This window comes from Strongylocentrotus purpuratus, unplaced genomic scaffold (assembly GCF_000002235.5).
Source record: "Strongylocentrotus purpuratus isolate Spur 01 unplaced genomic scaffold, Spur_5.0 spur5_scaffold_8, whole genome shotgun sequence".
Lineage (NCBI taxonomy): Eukaryota > Metazoa > Echinodermata > Echinoidea > Camarodonta > Strongylocentrotidae > Strongylocentrotus > Strongylocentrotus purpuratus.
In genome coordinates, this window is record NW_022145614.1 from 2,585,177 (window position 1) to 2,603,941 (window position 18,765).

The 18,765-nt window shown below is 35.8% G+C and overlaps 2 protein-coding genes across 3 annotated transcripts; both read left to right on the top strand.

Annotated features, from left to right (window-relative positions):
* On the top strand, nucleotides 1–2,865 carry LOC100889982. Its single transcript, XM_003724142.3, has 3 exons — nucleotides 1–428; nucleotides 1,409–1,618; nucleotides 2,140–2,865. The coding sequence occupies exons 1-3, from the start codon at nucleotides 164–166 to the stop codon at nucleotides 2,526–2,528; spliced, it is 864 nt and encodes a 287-aa protein (XP_003724190.2). The 5' UTR covers nucleotides 1–163; the 3' UTR covers nucleotides 2,529–2,865.
* Nucleotides 2,866–8,723: 5,858 nt separating this feature from the next.
* LOC585364 (alkaline serine exoprotease A) lies at nucleotides 8,724–18,765 on the top strand. 2 transcript variants are annotated; one of them, XM_785195.5, is made up of 10 exons: nucleotides 8,724–8,806; nucleotides 9,167–9,279; nucleotides 10,004–10,126; nucleotides 10,447–10,570; nucleotides 11,694–11,800; nucleotides 13,531–13,669; nucleotides 14,613–14,806; nucleotides 16,218–16,383; nucleotides 17,358–17,470; nucleotides 18,477–18,765. In XM_785195.5, exons 2-9 carry the CDS (start codon nucleotides 9,172–9,174, stop codon nucleotides 17,465–17,467), a joined length of 1,071 nt encoding a protein of 356 aa, XP_790288.3. In that variant the 5' UTR covers nucleotides 8,724–8,806; nucleotides 9,167–9,171; the 3' UTR covers nucleotides 17,468–17,470; nucleotides 18,477–18,765. The 2 variants fall into 2 exon arrangements, with proteins under 2 accessions (XP_790288.3, XP_011682100.1); XM_011683798.2 differs by having other exon boundaries at nucleotides 8,743–8,806; nucleotides 9,140–9,279.

The window sequence follows — 18,765 nt, forward strand, 5'->3', positions numbered from 1 at the left end:
TCACTAGCTGCCAAGGGCATATTGAAACACAACAGTGAATTACACTATTTAAACTATAGGCCTTAGATGTTTCTCCTTTTCGTTGGGTATATTTCATATAACGTGATTGATGCTGACATTCCGTGTATCAACCAGTCAATAGAATGATTATCATCCTAACAAAATGGCGACTGGTGCTTCGAATGACTACCGTGTTAGCAATCCATCTGTAACAACCGAGCATGTGAAGCGCGTGTTCCTATGGAGTCTTCCACGCTCTTGTACTACGGTATTTACACGATGCATGGAAGCTCTTGGAAGACCCAATGTTGAGGTTTTCTGGGAGCCTTTTGTTTCATGTGAATTCTACGGACCAGAAAGGAGACATTTCTTTGCCAATGACAGCCCACATCTTCTTCAAGATAAATATACTTTTGCCTATGTTAGAGGTAAAGTTAATCGTATATGCGTAGTGTTTCGAGTTACTATCGACCTTTATGCTCTGAACTATTATGCTGAAAAGTATGAATAACTCGGAATATTATGCATGTTTGTTAATGTAGCACTGGATATATTATGGTGCAGCTCGGTATTGTTATTTGTATATGCATGCATGCATCACAGCGGGAAATATACCATCTACCCATCAAACACAAATAAAGGTTCCTGTTTCAATAGTGCGTTTAGAATACGTTTATACTGAACTTCAACCCTGTGACACCCCCTAAACGAGGATTTCTGCTGAAGACAAAATACACCCTAAATGAGGATTTCGGTTTCAAACAGCGCGCGTGACGGGCGCAGGTGGTGGCCGGTAGTCTCGTCAATGGGCCTCCTGAGGGCTAAAAACAAAATACCACCTAAACGCGTATACCGGCGCGTACAGCAGGATTTTGAACCATTTTGAAAAATACCCTTTTTCTTGAAAATGGCCTCAAATTGACCTTTTTAACCCCTTTAATGGGGCACCGCGCGGATCGTGTCCAATCTCCCGAAAACCCACCCCATTATACGCGTTTTCTTGGTCACGCATGCTTACAGTATTTTATATTTGAATGAGACCCCCGGGATAATATCCTACAGACTATGTATTATTTTCTACAGTATTGATCATCATGTCGTCATGATCATCGTCGTAATCTCTCCCCTATAGCTCCCTCCTCCTATCTGTCCCCAATCTCTCTCCCTCTGCAAATTTTTATTTTTTTAAATGTGTGTTTACCCAGGGAAGCCTTATTGTCAGCATCTGCATGCATGGTGTTCTTACTTAGGGCCCTGCAATTATTGAGCTGGGATTCGAACCCCCAATCATTGGATTGAGAGTTAAGTGAGCGTACCACTATACCACGACACCTTCACACGACACCACCCGTTACCCTACATCCTCTTGGTCTAACTTCCTCCTCTTTCGTTCTCTCATCTCCTACAGATTTCCTTGATGGGGACTTTCCCGGGGCGAAGCTTCTGTTCGCTAAGGATGTAACTATTGGTATCATGGATAAGTTTGAGTTCATTCCAAAGACCTATCGACATACATTTCTCATCAGGGACCCCAGGAAGACATTTCCTTCTATCCAGCGGTTATCAGATACATTGCCTCAAGGCCATCAATTTAACGTTAAGAAGGAGTACGGACAAGGTTAGGAACTTTCGTCATCTTCAAATTCAAGGTCGTTCTAAATAATGTATGGTAGTGTAACAATTTTCGCGAACAAGCCAAGCCAAGTTCGTGCACAAATCGTAAACATTTGAAAATCTGGTTCACCAATGGAAAGAGGAATCTGAAATTACATAGTGGTTAAACCTGTGCCTAAAACATTGACAAAAGATCATATTTTGTGTCCGTCCTGACAAAAATATGAATTTACCTTATTGTACGTTACACATTGAAACAAAATATTACGTTGACGGTGGCATTTAAGAAGATGACACCAAGATGTTTGCTTGTTTCTTCTCCCTTATCATATCTCTGCCTTGGATGTTGAATGTGAAATATTGAACTGAATATTTTAGAAGACATTCCTGGTATAGAAACAAGATTGCTAACTTTGGTTACTAGTTTCACACAATGTTATGCTATACATGGTAATGATATGAATATGATTATAAATATGGTTATCGTAACATGGTTTACTTCTATCCCAATAAAATTCATTTCAGGATACCAAGAAATCACCGATGTCATGCACCACATCGAGGAAACATTCGGACAGAAACCCGTCATTGTTGATGCAGACGAATTGCTTTCCGAACCCAACCGAATTCTCCCGATGTATTGCCGAGCGACGGGGCTCGAGTACGACCCCAAAATGCTCTCATGGGGCAAGGCCAATGTGAAAGAATTAAACTGGCACTTCGCAGAGAGTATGCCTGATTTTGATAAGATTGGACTGTTTGATAGTGCGATGAAAAGTTCAAAGTTTAACCCTTCCGATAACGGAGGAAAGGAAGATTCCTTTGACGAGAGCAGTTGGACAGCCGAAGTACGCGAATGCATTGAAGCTGCTATACCTATTTATCAGAGACTATTCCAAATGAGATTGAAGTAGGTGATGATACGCTATCACAAGTCCGATTGTTAACATGTTTCACGGTATTAATCTTGATTAATGTCTTAGTATATATATATTTTGAACAATTTAATAATGATCTCATGTGCTAAGGCCAATGAAATAGGATTAAACTGGCATTTCGCAGAGAGTATGCCTGATTTTGATAAGATTGGTATATTTGATAGTGCGATGCAAAGTTCAGAGTTTAACCATTTTTACATTGAAATTCATGCAAGTGTAGCTTGTTAATTGAAAGTGCGCCATCTAGGGTTTAACACGGAAACAATTTTACGACAGCAGCTGCCCGAGGGGAAAAATCATTTGCTCCGATGATTAGGCCCACTGGCGTACCTATGGGGGGGGCAGGGGGGCAGAGTGCCCCCCCCCCCTGACGGGCTCCAGGAGAAAAAAAGAAAAAGGGGAAAGAAAAGAAAAGAAAGGAAAAGGAAGAAAAAGAAAAAAGGAAAAGGGAAGAAAAAAGGAAAGAAAGAGAAAAAAGGAAAAAAGGAAAGAAAAAAAGGAAGAAGAAGAGAAAAGGAAGAAAAAGGGAAAAGAAAAGGAAAGGAATAAAAATGGGGAAATTAAAAAAAAAAAAAAAAAGACCATGGCCGTACGCACCAGGGGGGGGGGGCAGTTGACCCCAGATATTTTGAAAACGTACAGTTTTTTTCCTGAAAATGTAGTGTAGGCCTATACCAAATCCTTCAATTCTACTTTTGAAAATGCAAAAGTACCCTCATGACCAGTTCGGTCGCTCGAACTCCCTTCACTCCTTTTGCTTTTGAGATTCTTCGAAAACTTTTAACGCATCTTTCCCCCTCCCCCACCAGAAAAATATTCCGCATACGGCCCTGAAAAATTAAAACAAATAAAAATAGGAAAATATAAGTGATATAACAAATTTGAAACTCTTCGCTGGCGCGAACTGCTTGCTAGCCTATTTTGTATTAAATGTTTTCACTTGCTCGTCCCCCTGAAAAAAGAAAAGGATTAGTATTGCCTAGATTATTGTGCCTGCCCCGACGGGCCCCGACCTGCAACCATGGCAACAATAACACATAATATATGTACCAAATGTTACTAAAAGAGACTAATTCATTTTTCTCGCTCGCGAATAAAATAAATAGACATTGCTTTGGAAACAATAATTGTGCCCACCCTTGACCTGCAACAATATCATTAAAAATGGAAGAGTTTTTTCGCCCTCTCGCCAAAAAGGAATTGAATCGCGTTTAACGCGATTGCGTCCATCCTGACCTGCACCAATAAAAACAAGTTTATTTATTAATTTCTATTAAAAGAGAATTTTTTTTTTTTTGCTTGCTCGCTATGCTCGCTCGCCAAAATGGAATTGACACCGCTAACGTGCCCGCCCCAACCTGCAATAACCAGTTAATAATTATGTACCAAACGTTATTCAAAGAAGTTTTGGTGTGCTTGTGCCCGCCAAAATGGAATTAACATCACCTTAGACATGATTGTGTAAGCCCTGCCCTGCAACAAAAAAATCTGAAATTTATGAACCAAGTATCATTACAAAAATTTTGCTTGCTCGCTACGCTCGCTCGCCAAAATAGAAATAACACCGCTTTTAATAATCACGTCCCTGACATGGAACAATGAACCCAAGTTTATATACCATATTTTCCCTATAAAAGAGAAGTGATTTGTTTTGCTCGCTCGCTACGCTCGCTCGCCAAAATAGAAATAACACCGCTTTTAATAATCACGTCCCTGACATGGAACAATGAACCCAAGTTTATATATCATATTTTCCCTATAAAAGAGAAGTGATTTGTTTTGCTTGCTCGCTACGCTCGCTCGCCAAAATAGAAATAACACCGCTTTTAATTATCACGTCCCTGACATGGAATAATGAACCCAAGTTTTATGTACCATATTTTCCCTATAAAAGAGAAGTGATTTTTTTTTTGCTCGCTCGCTACGCTCGCTCGCCAAAATTGAAATAACACCGCTTTTAATAATCATGTCCCTGACATGGAACAATGAACCCAAGTTTATATACCATATTTTCCCTATAAAAGAGAAGTGATTTGTTTTGCTCGCTACGCTCGCTCGCCAAAATAGAAATAACACCGCTTTTAATAATCACGTCCCTGACATGGAACAATGAACCCAAGTTTATATACCATATTTTCCCTATAAAAGAGAAGTGATTTGTTTTGCTCGCTCGCTACGCTCGCTCGCCAAAATAGAAATAACACCGCTTTTAATTATCACGTCCCTGACATGGAACAATGAACCCAAGTTTTATGTACCATATTTTCCCTATAAAAGAGAAGTGATTTTTTTTTTGCTCGCTCGCTACGCTCGCTCGCCAAAATAGAAATAACACCGCTTTTAATTATCACGTCCCTGACATGGAACAATGAACCCAAGTTTTATGTACCATATTTTCCCTATAAAAGAGAAGTGATTTTTATTTGCTCGCTCGCTACGCTCGCTCGCCAAAATAGAAATAACACCGCTTTTAATAATCACGTTTCTGACATGGAACAATGAACCCAAGTTTTATGTACCATATTTTCCCTATAAAAGAATTTTTTTTTTTTTTTTTCCCTCGCTACGCTCGCTAGCTCGTGGAATTATGTGCTCACCACTAACCTGCTACAATATCATTACAAAGATAAATGTAGGGGGTTGCCTGCCCGCCAAAATGGGATTGACATTACCTTAAACACGATTGTGCCCGCCCCCTACCTGCAACAATGAAACAAATTTTATATAGCAATTCATTGAGAGAAAGATGTATTTTCGCTCGCTAGCTAAAATGGGTATAAAATCACCCTAAACACAATATTGTTCCCGCGCCCTGCATGGGACAATTGAACCAAGTTTAAGTGGCAATTATTAAAAAGACGTGATTTTTTTTCTTGCTCGCTACACTCGTTTGCAAAAAAAATGAAATTAACGTCGCTAACAAGTGAATGTTCCCACCCCCAACTTGCAACAATACCAGTTTATATACCAAACGTTACTTAAAGATTTTTTTTTTGCTCGCTCGCTCGCCAGAAGTGAAAATTAGCATCGCCTTTTTTGTTTGTTTCGGTCGCTTGCCCCCCCTGACGGAGTACCCCAGGTACGCCACTGATTAGGCCCTAAATTGATTTCGTAAACGTTTTCTCCTGGTCAGTCTTACAAAGATTATTCCAGTATGATAGAGAGGAATAGTGATAGAATAAGGACATAATGTATAGATGGAGAAGAAATATGACAAAATAAGAATGTGACACAGTTAATAAATGGTGAAAAGTCAACTCCTTTACCTGTAAGCGGTGGAATTGTATACTTGGCCCGTTTCTATTTAATTTGAATATCAATGATATTACCAACATTCTTAGACATTGTACTATATTTCTATATGCAGAATGTGATACATAAGTCACTACGCTCCTAAAGACCGACAAGAATTACCAAATCATCTGAACAAGGAGTTAGTTTCAGTAGCAATCATAATTATCATACTTTTTGTTTATGCGTGTACATGTAATTCCTTTTTATGTATTACCTTTCTCTCTTCACTTTGTTTTTTTTATATTGTCATCTTTAAGTAGTTTTTCTTATGTATTTATATTCAATTTGGTGTCTATATTAATTGATCTGTTTTATGTTTTTAGCACGGACTTGCTGGAAAACAGTCTTTTTAGGCTAATGTAAGTTTTACCGTGATTAAATAAATTTAATTCAATTCGATTCAAAAGAGGGGGAAGGGGAAAGAAAAAAGTGATGTAGTTAATGTAAAGTGTGATAGAACATGTGAGAGATAAAGAATGTGATACAGGAACCCGGTTTCATTTAGTTGTCCAGGTGAAAGCAAGAGTTTGGATATGATACAAATACATTCACGTATAGAATATTGCAAATAACTTCATTTGAAAATTATCATTTTAACTCTTCAATGACCAGCAGAATCTGCTTCTGATTTGTCTTGTCTATGACACACATAGTTGATTTGCGGACAGGCCTGCATTAATTACTCATATTTCTCTATCTAACATATCGAACTTAAAAGTATGATTTCATGGTAGGGCTGCCACGTTTCATTTTAGAGGTCAGGTTTGTGATAAACATCGTGTCTTTGTAACAGATGTGGTATATTCTGTTCTGTTGCATCACACGTATGCGTTCAAGGTCTGACAAACTTTGAGAGGTACATGAGCGGAGGATTTAGGAAGACAAAATTCATTATATGGACCGAGAGGCAAATGTGGAGGAAAGAAGATATGATATAGAGAGATGGGGATAGAAGGATAGCAAGAGAAGAAAGAAAGTGGTAGTATGGAAATGTGACACACACACACACACACACACACACAGAGAAATGGGAACAGAAAAATTAATATAGAAGAAAATAACTTTTCAAGAGAATGAAGAGAGGGATTGAGGAGGGTAGAGCGGTAGAAAGATGAAGATAGCATGATGAGCTAAGGGAATATGTGATAGAAGATGTAAGAGAGAGATAGAAATGAGGATATAAATACGAGAAAGCAACCAGTTTCACGTAAAAGAGGGGGAGATAAGGGGGAAAAGAGGAATGAAATTAAGAGGGGTACGTGTGCGGAGGAGAAAATATGATAACATTCATAATAGGTAACGAGAGACAGGATTGGAGAGAAAAGAATATATAACAGAGAGGAATGGCGATAGAATAATTACAGAATGTAGAAAAAGAAGAAACGTGGCCACGAGACAGTCTTGCGTTGTTTACTTATATCTCTCTATATGTCTTACATATCAAACTTAAAAGTATAAATTAATGGCGTTGATATCAGGGTACAGCTGCCACGTTTAATTTTAGAGCCAAATTTTTGTGATAAAAATCGTGTAATTTTAACAGATGTGGTATATTCTCCTTTGTCATGCCATACGCAAGAGTGCAAGGTCTGACAAACTTCTCGATATATCAAAATTCATTTTTAAAGTATTTAATGTTTAACTATTCATTTTCTAGGTGATTTCTTCTGGTTTAAGAATATGTCGAAAAAGGCAAATTCGTCAATTTCTTTTTTTTTTCTTTCTGGTTGACGAGAAAAAAATATATTGTTTATTATACCCTGTTGCACTTACTTTATCTTTTTATGATAATTCATGAAGTGATATAAAAATGAAAAAAAGAAAAAAAAAGAAGGGAAACAACCTTTCCCTATCATACAATATTTAATTACTATTGTGATTCTTACACTGCGTGTAGGCAATCATTTGATTAAGATATAAACGAAAATGTAAAGGGATGATTATCAAAGTGAAAATATGACCCTCTATGGAAAACCCGCTAGGTTACTTTAACAAAACACCTTGTACATTTTTTGCTTTGATGAAAAAGTTCGAAAAAATCCCTCTCCATATTCAAACGTGTACCTCAAAATACGATAGTATTTTTAAAAAATCCAACCAAACTGGATGTATATAATAATAATATGCTTTTATATGTGCATGCATATATTAATTTTTATGCATATACTGGATGATTAACCTGAAGAGCCAAATGAACTGGTTGAAATAGCCATTCACTATCTCATTTCCAATTTAGGAAACACCTTATTGTTTTAACATTATGTTCAGTTACAAGATCTTTAGTACGACAGCTGCACATTGCATCAAAATTTACATTGAATTTCATTGTCCATTCTGAACCATTCTTGAACAACTACCCTGAACAAGCTCAGCGTGATATGATCAATATTCGTACCAACTTGTTATGAATGTATTGGAGTTCTTGCTAACATAATTTTGATTTCTTTCAGTTTTGGAAAGTAGAAATAACCCCACACTGAACATTCTCTCTTTAAAATCAACATTTGTCATATCTCCCCTACCTTTCCTTATCACGTGATGCTGATAGGCTAATAATTCACTTGCGTCAATGCTAATGGCATATGTATTTGTATTTAATATAATATCTATGTCATGATATCTCTCTCTATCTCTCTGTCCCTCTCTTTTTCTTCTCCCCCTCCTCTCTCTCTCTCTCTCTCTCTCTCCCCTCCCTCTGATTGACAAAAAAATAGTTAACTTAATCATCTTATATATACATAAGATAACTTTTTTTAGAAATTACTGATGCAATATTTACACGTGCCTTTTCTTTACAATCTAAGTAAATATTCAGTAATGTGAGTATGGTGAGAACGCACATCTGTCAGTCTCCAAGAAAACGTAAATACAGCTCATCTCGGCACACCCATCATCAGATGAACTGAGCTGAGCTTTCTTCAAGATTATTCTGTAGAACTCGATCTCAAATCTACAACCAGGTGAGTATTCTTTCACATTGATTTTCAATTATGGAGGAACCTATTAAGCTCGTATTACATCTGATTAATGTAGTGCTACCTTAGACTGCTGGGTGATGGGTAGTATATAGGCAGGAGTTTCATTCAGTCAAGTATGCCCCATTTTCTTCTGTTTCCCCTACAAAGTTATATATTTCTACCAGAGTTAACGGTGTTACTACTGCATGTATACTAGATAGATAGTTTACCAGGAACCATATTGTAATTGAAATATGTCCGATTTTCTGCTTTTCTGTAAATGTAATTCACGAATGACTGAGTAATTTTTAAAAATCATTATCATTATCTTGGCAGTTTGTTTCTTGCTTATCTTAATTTCAGTCAAGATGCGTGCTTTCATCACTTTTCTCCTGGTGGCGGCTGCGACCGCCGAGTTGGCTCCACTCCTTGAAAACTCCAAACCCATTCCAGGAAAGTTCATCATCAAACTCAAGGTAAAGTAATCTTATCATTCAACTGTTTTTTCCAAATTCTTTTTACATAAATGGAGCAGGCAAATATGAAGTTTATTCATGCAAAATTGTAAAAAGTTAGGTAATTATCTTTCGATAATATTCACAATAAATATGATATCTTGTTGATTACACATTCCTTTAACTCTTTTGTTATATTTTATATGTATATATATATATATATATATATATATATATATATATATATATATATATATTTTAAATTATTATTATTTTATTTTTTTATTTTTTTTATTTTATTTTATTTATTTATTTATTTATTTATTTATTTTTTTTGGGGGGGGGCATGTTTTTTATTATCCGTATACGCAACTGACAACTCCATAATTTTTATCTAAACTATTGAGAGGAAATACATTTATATATAGTTGTCGTGATTAAATTGGTTGAAATTTTGACTGGAAATTCAAAGATCGGCACCGTAAAGACATTTTGTATTAAAGGCTTTCATCTATATTTGCCACTCTTCGCCGAGGTGAAAAACATGAGAAACTGCATGGAAGGAGCGTGTGTAGTTTAAGATCATGGCTACCATAGCAATATGTTATATTGTTTGTCCAGTTATCATTATTATCGATATTGTTGTTGTTTTTGTTATTCCTAATGCTAGTGTTGTTTAAATAAACACGCATAATCTAAACATTTGTGATGATTGGACATGATTTGACTAATGTCACTTTTACAGGATGAATATGATATCGATGCCGTCGCCTCTTCCGTTCGTCTGTCAGGTGGACGTGTTGGTTCCATCTTCAAGCATGCCATCCGTGGATTCGTTGCAGAGTTGTCGGACAACGTCCTAGATATTGTAAGTTCCTCTCAAATTGATTTTTTTGTACGTTTTACTGAGGATTTTTACACTAATTTGCGAACTGCAACAAATAATGATAATAGCTGTTTCTTTTCTACGAAGCGCAAATTAATGCATCCATTAATATTATCTATATATCATAACACAGAGACAAGTTTATATAGGGAGGATCTTTGTTGTGCGCTTCTACTTTTTTGTCAACCCCATCATTCAATTACATATGTAGAACATACAAAGGAAAACACCGTCATATATGGACTAGCCTTTCTATTGGTTGTCCAGAGGCTGATGTATATCTATATCTATTGACAAGCTAGGTTCGCCGCTTTTCGGCCGTTGAGTACGTGGAGCAAGACGGTGTCTACACTACTCAGGAGACCTGGGGTCTGGACCGTGTGGATCAACGTGATCTCCCACTCGATAATAGTTATTCCCCTTCAGGTAAGGAATATAACACTATGATCTATACATACGGGCACTTATATTTGGGGGGGGGGGGGAGGATGAAACTCAGTGACCCACACTCCCATCCCACCCCCTTTTGAGAATTAGAGGATTTTTCATATCTGCAATACAGAAAATGCGCATAGCGACGCCCTTACAAAGATTACTATTTTTATTATCGTTTTTATTATGATTATTATCATTATTATTACATTTTTATATATATATTAATTATTTGTATATCACCATGAGAGAGGATTATCATCATAACATTATTTGTTCTATATATATATATATATATATATATATATTATACAAATATACCAAGCTGTGAGAAATTAAAGTGGAAATTATTTCCGCGGCTTAGTTTCCCCCCCCCCCTTGAGTTTTGTTTATGTGTATGTTTTTTTCTGGGAACCCCCCCCCCCCTCCCCTTTTGAGTGTTGATTTTTTTTTTTTTTTGTAATAAAAAAAATATATATTAATAATTAAAAAAAATATGTGTCCTCTTACCCCCCCCCCCCCCCACCCCCCGCTTATTCAGCGGCTGGCTGAGTCGTTATACAAAAATTTGGGACCCCCCCCCCCCCCAAAAAAAAAAAAAAAAAAAAAAAAAAATGTCCTCTTACCCTCAGACGATGGACCACATCTTGCAGTGCGGTGGAACGGGTTGCACAGATGAAGACCTGGCCCTTGTAAATGTAACGGCCCTTGCAGCAATCGGGCGATGGAAGAACTTAATTTAATTTAATTTAATTTAATTTTAATTAAGGAACTTTACATAACTATCTTGATCTAAGGAGACACGAACGAACGTTAAGGACTCAATTTTGTCAATGAACAGTGAGCATGCGCAGAATAGTGCCTTGGAAAAAAATATCAAATAGAACATGCACAGTTCGGCCCATGAAAAAACAGTGAAAGCTATTCGGAGCTCTGGCAGAGGTTTTTTTTTTCGTATATCATATTTTATCACGTGAGCACCATGAATTGACCAATCATGTATTTAGAATACACATGAATATATCATAGTATATTGTGTTTATATAAATAATATTTTTTCTTTCCTTAATATTTTTATCTTTTCATTTATTTATGTATCTATTATATAACACGACAGGTACTGGCGCGGGCCACACCGTGTATGTAATTGACACTGGCGTGTATGCGTCAAGTGATTTTGGAGGCCGAGCAGAACAAAAGGCAAACTTTGCCAGAGGAGACAACGTAAGTTTATCCAGAATCAATGTGACGCAATATTCAATTCAATTCAATTCAAATGAACATTTATTTTCTTCCAAACAATACAATTTATAAGTAGGAACATAAATATATTTAAAGAACTTGTATTACAAGGAAGAAGGCGCGAAACCCGAAAATATGATATGCCTTTATACAATTTGGAAACACTAAAGAGGTAATTGTTTTCCCACCAATGTTACGTTGAATAAATCCCAATTGTGATTTGAGATAGTCAACAGGAAGATCAAAATGAAGCGACTCAACTATTGCAATCTCTGATCTGTTATCTTATTTTATACATCATGATGCACTCATGAAAAAGAGAAGGCGGACACTCGACATTGTTCAAAATTTTGTTCAATAATATTCGACCAACATCATTAACCTCAAACTACAAGTTAATTTCAGTTTGTATAGGCCATTTAAAACATTATCTGAAAAATATTAAACACCATACATTTGACGAAGGTAGGACGTAACTCTTCTTCAAAATCTTTCGTCTTTCGCGGCTCTCGCCATTGTGCTTTCGCACGGCCCGTTCTGTGACGTATCGCATGGATCCGACCGCTATATCGTGTAGATCACATCGTTTTTCCTGTGGTACTTGTACTTTTTGTCGAGAAATTTCTCCACCTTCGGAGCTGCTACCTATAGCTTGAATATCTCATTGCGATTGTGTTGGTCTATAGTCTGGAAACCGATGAAACGATATCCCCTTGGTTTTCGAGGGACAATTATTACAACAAAAACTAGGCTTTACACCATGTTTGACGTGTATTGCATCTAACCCGCGCGTTGCGCGCTTCAACAGTTTTCCTTGCGATACGTCACAATCCGGAAGTTTTTAAGGGAAATTTTGACAAAATAGCAGCTTCCTTAATAGAGAGCAGACGACACCGTAGAAATGGCGAAGTGAGGGTCTCTTTATTATACTTGCAAGACGATATTATTTGGCATACAGCAATGCCTTTTATAACAAATAAAACGTTGTTTTACTATGATAATGCTTCAAAGTCGAGAGGTTAATTCCCTTTTAAGATTTAGTTTTAAAATTTCACGCTTGGATGGTGCATTAATTTAATCTTTAGAAGGCCTGATTTAGGAAATTGCAAAACTAGAGTTAGTAGCCGTTCAAATATCATTGAACATGTTCATATGTAAGATATTCTTGTTTAACAATGAAAGCAAAGAATGAAAAATATTTAGGAGGATTGAGCTCTGGATGTCAACTGTAGTCTTAGGAATGCATGGTTTCGACAAGCACAGTAAAATGCCTCTCATTTCCTGTTTCTCTTGGTTGTTTTTTGTCTTCATTGTTTTAATTTGACTCTAGAAGATGGGAATGCTCATGACTCATTTTCATGGCCATATGCCCCATTTTTGCAATGTTCTTTCAGAGAATCATTTATATAATGCTCACTCGTTACGTACGTGAATGGTATAATTCCAATTGCATATCACGTTAAGGAGGCCTAAACTGATCTGAAAGATAAGTTTATACACTATTTGAAGATCTTAAATATGAATAGTGTCCATTTTGTTGTTGCTGAGTGTATGTAAAAGTTTAAATAATTATGAAATCACGTTATAATTATAACCACATTACAATACAAACTGGTTCATAGGCCTCCTTTATTGACTATGATCCCGAGCAGTAGTTGGTGGGAAAAACGGTTTAGGTTCATTATTATGTTTTTTTATTGTTTACCTATTAGGAAGATTGCAACGGCCATGGCTCCCACTGCGCTGGTACCATCGGGTCTACAACTTACGGTGTAGCCAAAGGAGTGAACATTGTTGGGGTCAAAGTACTTAATTGTATTGGGAGTGGCAGCACCTCTGGAATCGTAGGAGGTAGGTCATTAGCATAAAACATATCTTAAGATTTGCATTAGTTCAGAAATAAACACAGCATAGGTCTTTAATGAACATATCCATTAATACATCGGTAGGTTCATTTTGTAAAACTTATAATGCGACATTTAAAGGGTAAATTCAAGGAATTTGTTTACCCGAGATGTACATAAAATTATCATTGATTTTAATAGTTGACAAAAGTTGATGAGAAAATAAGATATAATGTGTTAAACGTATATGTTGTTAACTATTGGTCTTCATTTATATTGATTGTTAACATCTTCTTCTTGTCAACGTATGAATTTAATACTTTGTACATCAGTTAACAAATGTGTCGGCCTTTGTATGGATCACCTAATTTTGGGTAGGGCCTTCCTTTTCAACTTCATGATTTTTTCTTTAGGGGGGCGGATGGCGATAAGTTTCATTGCTTGATACCAAATCTTAAAGTTTGGACAAAACGTTATTACAGTCTCATTACTATTTGAGAGTTTACGTGAGGCCGAAAATTGACAAATTAACAATCTTCTGTATAAAACATTGGATAAACTGTATTTTCTTATTTTCTTTAAATATGTTTTGTCAATTTCGAAGTCAGTGAAATTGATAATATATTGCGATTGGTTCGATCCGAATATTGGCTTTAAAAACGTTAAGATTAAATTTAATTCTTTAACAATTTATAAAACGGACATATGCATTAGAAGTGAAATTTAATTGAAATTAAGTGTAAGTATTCTTTGGTTCTCGACATTTCTTATGAAAAGATTGGCGAGGAAGTAAACAAGTTTATACAGGGTGTCAAGCAGGCTAGGCTGTCAATTGCCCAATATTCTCCTAGATATTTGATTCCCAAATTGTAGACCATGTGAAAGCCGTGCTATTAATTCAATATTTTATTTTATTTTTGCCACCAATACTTTTTTTCGCCTCATGGCAGGATGTGACTTTGTGATTAGCGATGTCCAGGCAAATAACAACAAGGGTGTCGCATCCATGTCTCTGGGAGGAGGCGCCTCACTAACATTGGACAGAGCTGTCAAGAGTATGATTGATGCTGGCATCCCCACCGCAGTGGCAGCCGGGAATTCTAACGAAGATGCCCAAAACACTTCTCCAGCTCGTTTAGAGGAGGTAGGTTGGGTAGCCCTCAGTTTGAGCACCTAAGATCTCACTTTACAATGAATGACTTTCAATATATTTTTATTTACATTCCCATTTTCAAATACCTTTAAAAAAATGAATACTGCAATTACATACATTTCGAAAGAAACTGTCTAGAAGCACTAAAATGGGGAAAGTTTAGTATGCATTACATAACAATCAACGTGTACTGTTAAATTATGGAGTGATAAAGTTTAAAAGAAATTTCTTGACTTAACCATATGGTTTATGGGACTAAATACGAAAGTGAAAATCTTTGATCCAAACTTTTTGACTTTTTCTTGTCATATTTTAAATACCATGGCATTTTAAGAACAATCCTTTTCGGGAAACATTTTGATTGATTGATTGATTTGTTTTATTGTCCACATTAAGTGGATTTTTTTTCTCACATGGTTACAACTATATATTCATTACTATGATATTCATCTAAACCAACATGAGAAAGGTCGCAAATTCCTTTTTTTGTTTTACTTTACTAGTCAACCTCTTTAATTTCATTATAACATTGTGATGCTCTCGCGCAAAAATCTGATTCTTTATTTTTTCTATCTTTTATTCGGGGAGTTCAAAGTAGGAAATTTGTGTTTCGGATTTACGAACCTTTGGAAAAACGACGTTTTTGAATAGTTTTGAATATTAAAGAGCATCCCTATAGGGGTAGGCTCTTTATTTATGTGATCACTTTTCATGTAAATTAAACGAAAGCTCGGGCTTTCCTTTTGAGTAAGTATGTACAAAATTAATGTTGATGTCGCGCTGGATCGTACAGGTGGTTATACAGACTTTGTTTTTGTTATTTTACAATGCCATTGGTTTCATCAATTTGCTTTCTCTTCTTCTTCTTCTGCCTTTTCTTCTTCCACTTCTTTTTCGTCTTCCTCTTCTTCTTCTTTCCTCCCTTCTTTACCTCCTCCTACTTATCATTATTATATTATTTTCTTTACTCTTTATTCTATTCTTTTTTTCTTCTTAAATTCACTCTCCTTGTACGTCTCTAAAATCTCATACTATACCACTCCGTTTTTGCCTCCTATAATACCTTTTAAATTCAGACCTACTATATTGTGTTACTCAGTACGGGAGCTTATTCACATACAAGCTATGCTTTTTATTTAGGCTCCCCACGTTTCACATTGTTTTTTTTTTTACCTTGCCTGTCATTTCTATATATTTCAAAACTTCGTACTTATTTTCCGAACATTATGCTTAATTTGAAATCTTTACGCTTGTATAAAACAGAAAAGAATTTAAACTGTTTTTCAATGTAAAATGTGAAATAAATAAACTTCAAACTTCAAACTTCAAACCAGGCCAATGTTGATATTTATGACTATTAACTCTTTCTCAAAAAACTTTCTAACTTAACTCTTTCTACTAGGCAATCACCGTTGGAGCTACCGATATCAATGACAATCGTTCATCATTTTCCAACTATGGAAGCACATTGGACATCTGGGCTCCCGGCACTGATATCACTTCTTGGTGGAAAGATGGAACAGAAAGAACAATCAGTGGAACTTCCATGGCTTGCCCTCATGTCGCTGGTATGTACAGCATGGCTGTGAAATCAACTGGGGATGTTTGTTATTTCAAAATATGTCACCTCACTTTGCTGGCATACCTTTGAGAAACAAATAAACGTAGGCCTATAAGTTACTTCGTAGATATCTGCGCATGAACAGATAAGGTCATTTGTACAAAATGTAAAACCAATCGAGACAACTGCTCGATATGTGCTCATGAAAGTTATATAATCATTTATGCAACAGTGGTACAGTGTATGATACCAAGGAGGATACAAAGGTGAAAGTATAATTTCCAAGAAGGTAAATAAAAAGTAATCGTGACGCACCTACATCACTTCGGCAGTGATCACTCTGAAAATGCAAAAAGTGGGACGTCTCCATTTGTAGATTATCTGTGGATATTTGGGGGTACCACTACCAGTGCTATCGCCGCAGTGGCGTATTGATCTTTGTTATGTTGTGGATTTGTGTTGTTGGTGTGTTTAGTGGTACTTTATCGCACAAAGTAATTTGGTAGACAATTCTTTTTAACTAAACCTGTCTGATTGACTGCATCCAGAGAATAATGATATGAATTCAATTCAATTCAATATATTTATTCGTCCAATGTACTTTCAACATGGAAATTCGTTACGCTCAATGTAAAGTAATGTAAAGACTCAGACATAGTTTAGAAAGAACAGAACTAGGATACAAAACATGGATCTATTTTGGTAATGACAAAATAATAGTATATATAATATTGATTTTCGTTTGGTCATGGATCGTTTCATTTCCTTTGACATAGTTTAGCTATCTTGATTAAATAAATCTAGAGAAACGAGGAAATACAAATACTGAATTATATGGATTAAAGATTGCGAAAGATTCTCATATCACTTCTATAAAGTTGTGCTGGTTAGTTTGGATAAGCTGAAAGTGAAGAGGGAATACAACTGTTTAATTGAGTGAAGTATGAGAGCAGGTACCAATAATATTGTTATGTTTTACAGGTGCCATCGCCGTATACGGGCAAGACACGGATGCAATGCTGGCAAATGCCTCAGAAGGCAAGATCAGTGACGTTAAGATTGGATCTCCCACCAAATTTCTCTACGTCTAATAGGTTGGTATATTCTTAGACACATGTTTCTACCATGAGCTGCTGAATCAAAGAAGTGTCTAAATCAACAATTTATAGCTGTCTTTGATATTCCCTTTAATAGAACGAAGAACTTGACTTAAAGTTTAGTGCTTAAAGTACACAGTGCATTTGTATTGATTAGTCGCTACGCTCCCTCGCAAATGAATGTATTTAATTGAAGTGTATCGGAAGAATGCTAGCTTTAAGATCAATACAATTTAAAATGCAAACATTAAAAGATTAGAATGTAGTTAAGAGAAATGTACTGGTTAAGAGGGCACTATTCATAAAACGCGATAATTCATGCATCCAAATCGAAGAGAAAGTGGACTATCGCGATAGTGATATATCAACAAACATGGCATAAGAAAGGGCACGTTGTTGATGGTCCATTATTTAATTTATACTGGGAATCTCGCTTAACAAGCCTAGCTTTTCTGAGATTCCCTTTTTTCCCCTCTCAGTTAAATCAAGCAATATAAAATATTTTGTCTAATTCTCACACTTAAATGTACTCTGTAAACTTATTCAATTACGAACATACTTGTCAGTATTTCGTTAATTGTATAATTCATTTGTTCTATTATATATTGTATTATTGTATGGCTTATATATGTCATTAATTTGTGGATATTTGAGTGGAAAATAAATCAAATCAAATCAAATCAAATTAAATCAAATCAAACAAAAACAAGGCGATAGTGCAACAACAAAATCCAAAATATCGAGATAAAATAAAATAAAGTATAGTCTGAAAGCCTGTCCGGAAGCAGTCACCCCATTTCCCAATAAGATTTGACCCCTCAATATTTATTTTCATAATCTAAAATTTGGTGTCAAGTGATTCGTTCAAAAGTTATACAATTATAGAAGGGTGAAAAATAGTTAACAATGGAATGGATTGAAAGTGTAATCAAACTTCAGTCATTTAATTTGTTCTTTGTTCTTTTTCTGCTTCTTTTTATTTTTCTTCATTTACAATATCTAGGACAGAGATGGGACAACCATGACACGTGGACTCGGAAATAACAAACTTAACAGAATTCAATTTATATGGTACACCTTTAATTTAATTGATTCCTCCTGAACTAAACCCTTTCAACAAAACTAAACCGCAGTGCGTCAATATTAAATAAATTTGGATCAGTTTTAACCCGTAATGAGTAAATTCAAAGAAACATATAAGCGCATAATATTTGTTAAATCACGTAATTTCATCATGTCAAGAGAAGTCCACATCATTAAAATGAATTATAAAAGATAAATCTCATGACTAA

What these genes read in the sequence shown, in the direction of transcription:
- LOC100889982 (XM_003724142.3), top strand. Translation starts at nt 164, where the DNA reads ATGGCGACTGGTGCTTCGAATGACTACCGTGTTAGCAATCCATCTGTA. An exon ending in TACTTTTGCCTATGTTAGAG is followed by an intron (nt 429 to 1,408) that starts GTAAAGTTAATC and finishes CATCTCCTACAG; the next exon opens with ATTTCCTTGATGGGGACTTT. An exon ending in TAAGAAGGAGTACGGACAAG is followed by an intron (nt 1,619 to 2,139) that starts GTTAGGAACTTT and finishes AATTCATTTCAG; the next exon opens with GATACCAAGAAATCACCGAT.
- LOC585364 (XM_785195.5), top strand. Translation starts at nt 9,172, where the DNA reads ATGCGTGCTTTCATCACTTTTCTCCTGGTGGCGGCTGCGACCGCCGAG. An exon ending in ACTTTGCCAGAGGAGACAAC is followed by an intron (nt 11,801 to 13,530) that starts GTAAGTTTATCC and finishes TTTACCTATTAG; the next exon opens with GAAGATTGCAACGGCCATGG. An exon ending in CTCCAGCTCGTTTAGAGGAG is followed by an intron (nt 14,807 to 16,217) that starts GTAGGTTGGGTA and finishes TCTTTCTACTAG; the next exon opens with GCAATCACCGTTGGAGCTAC.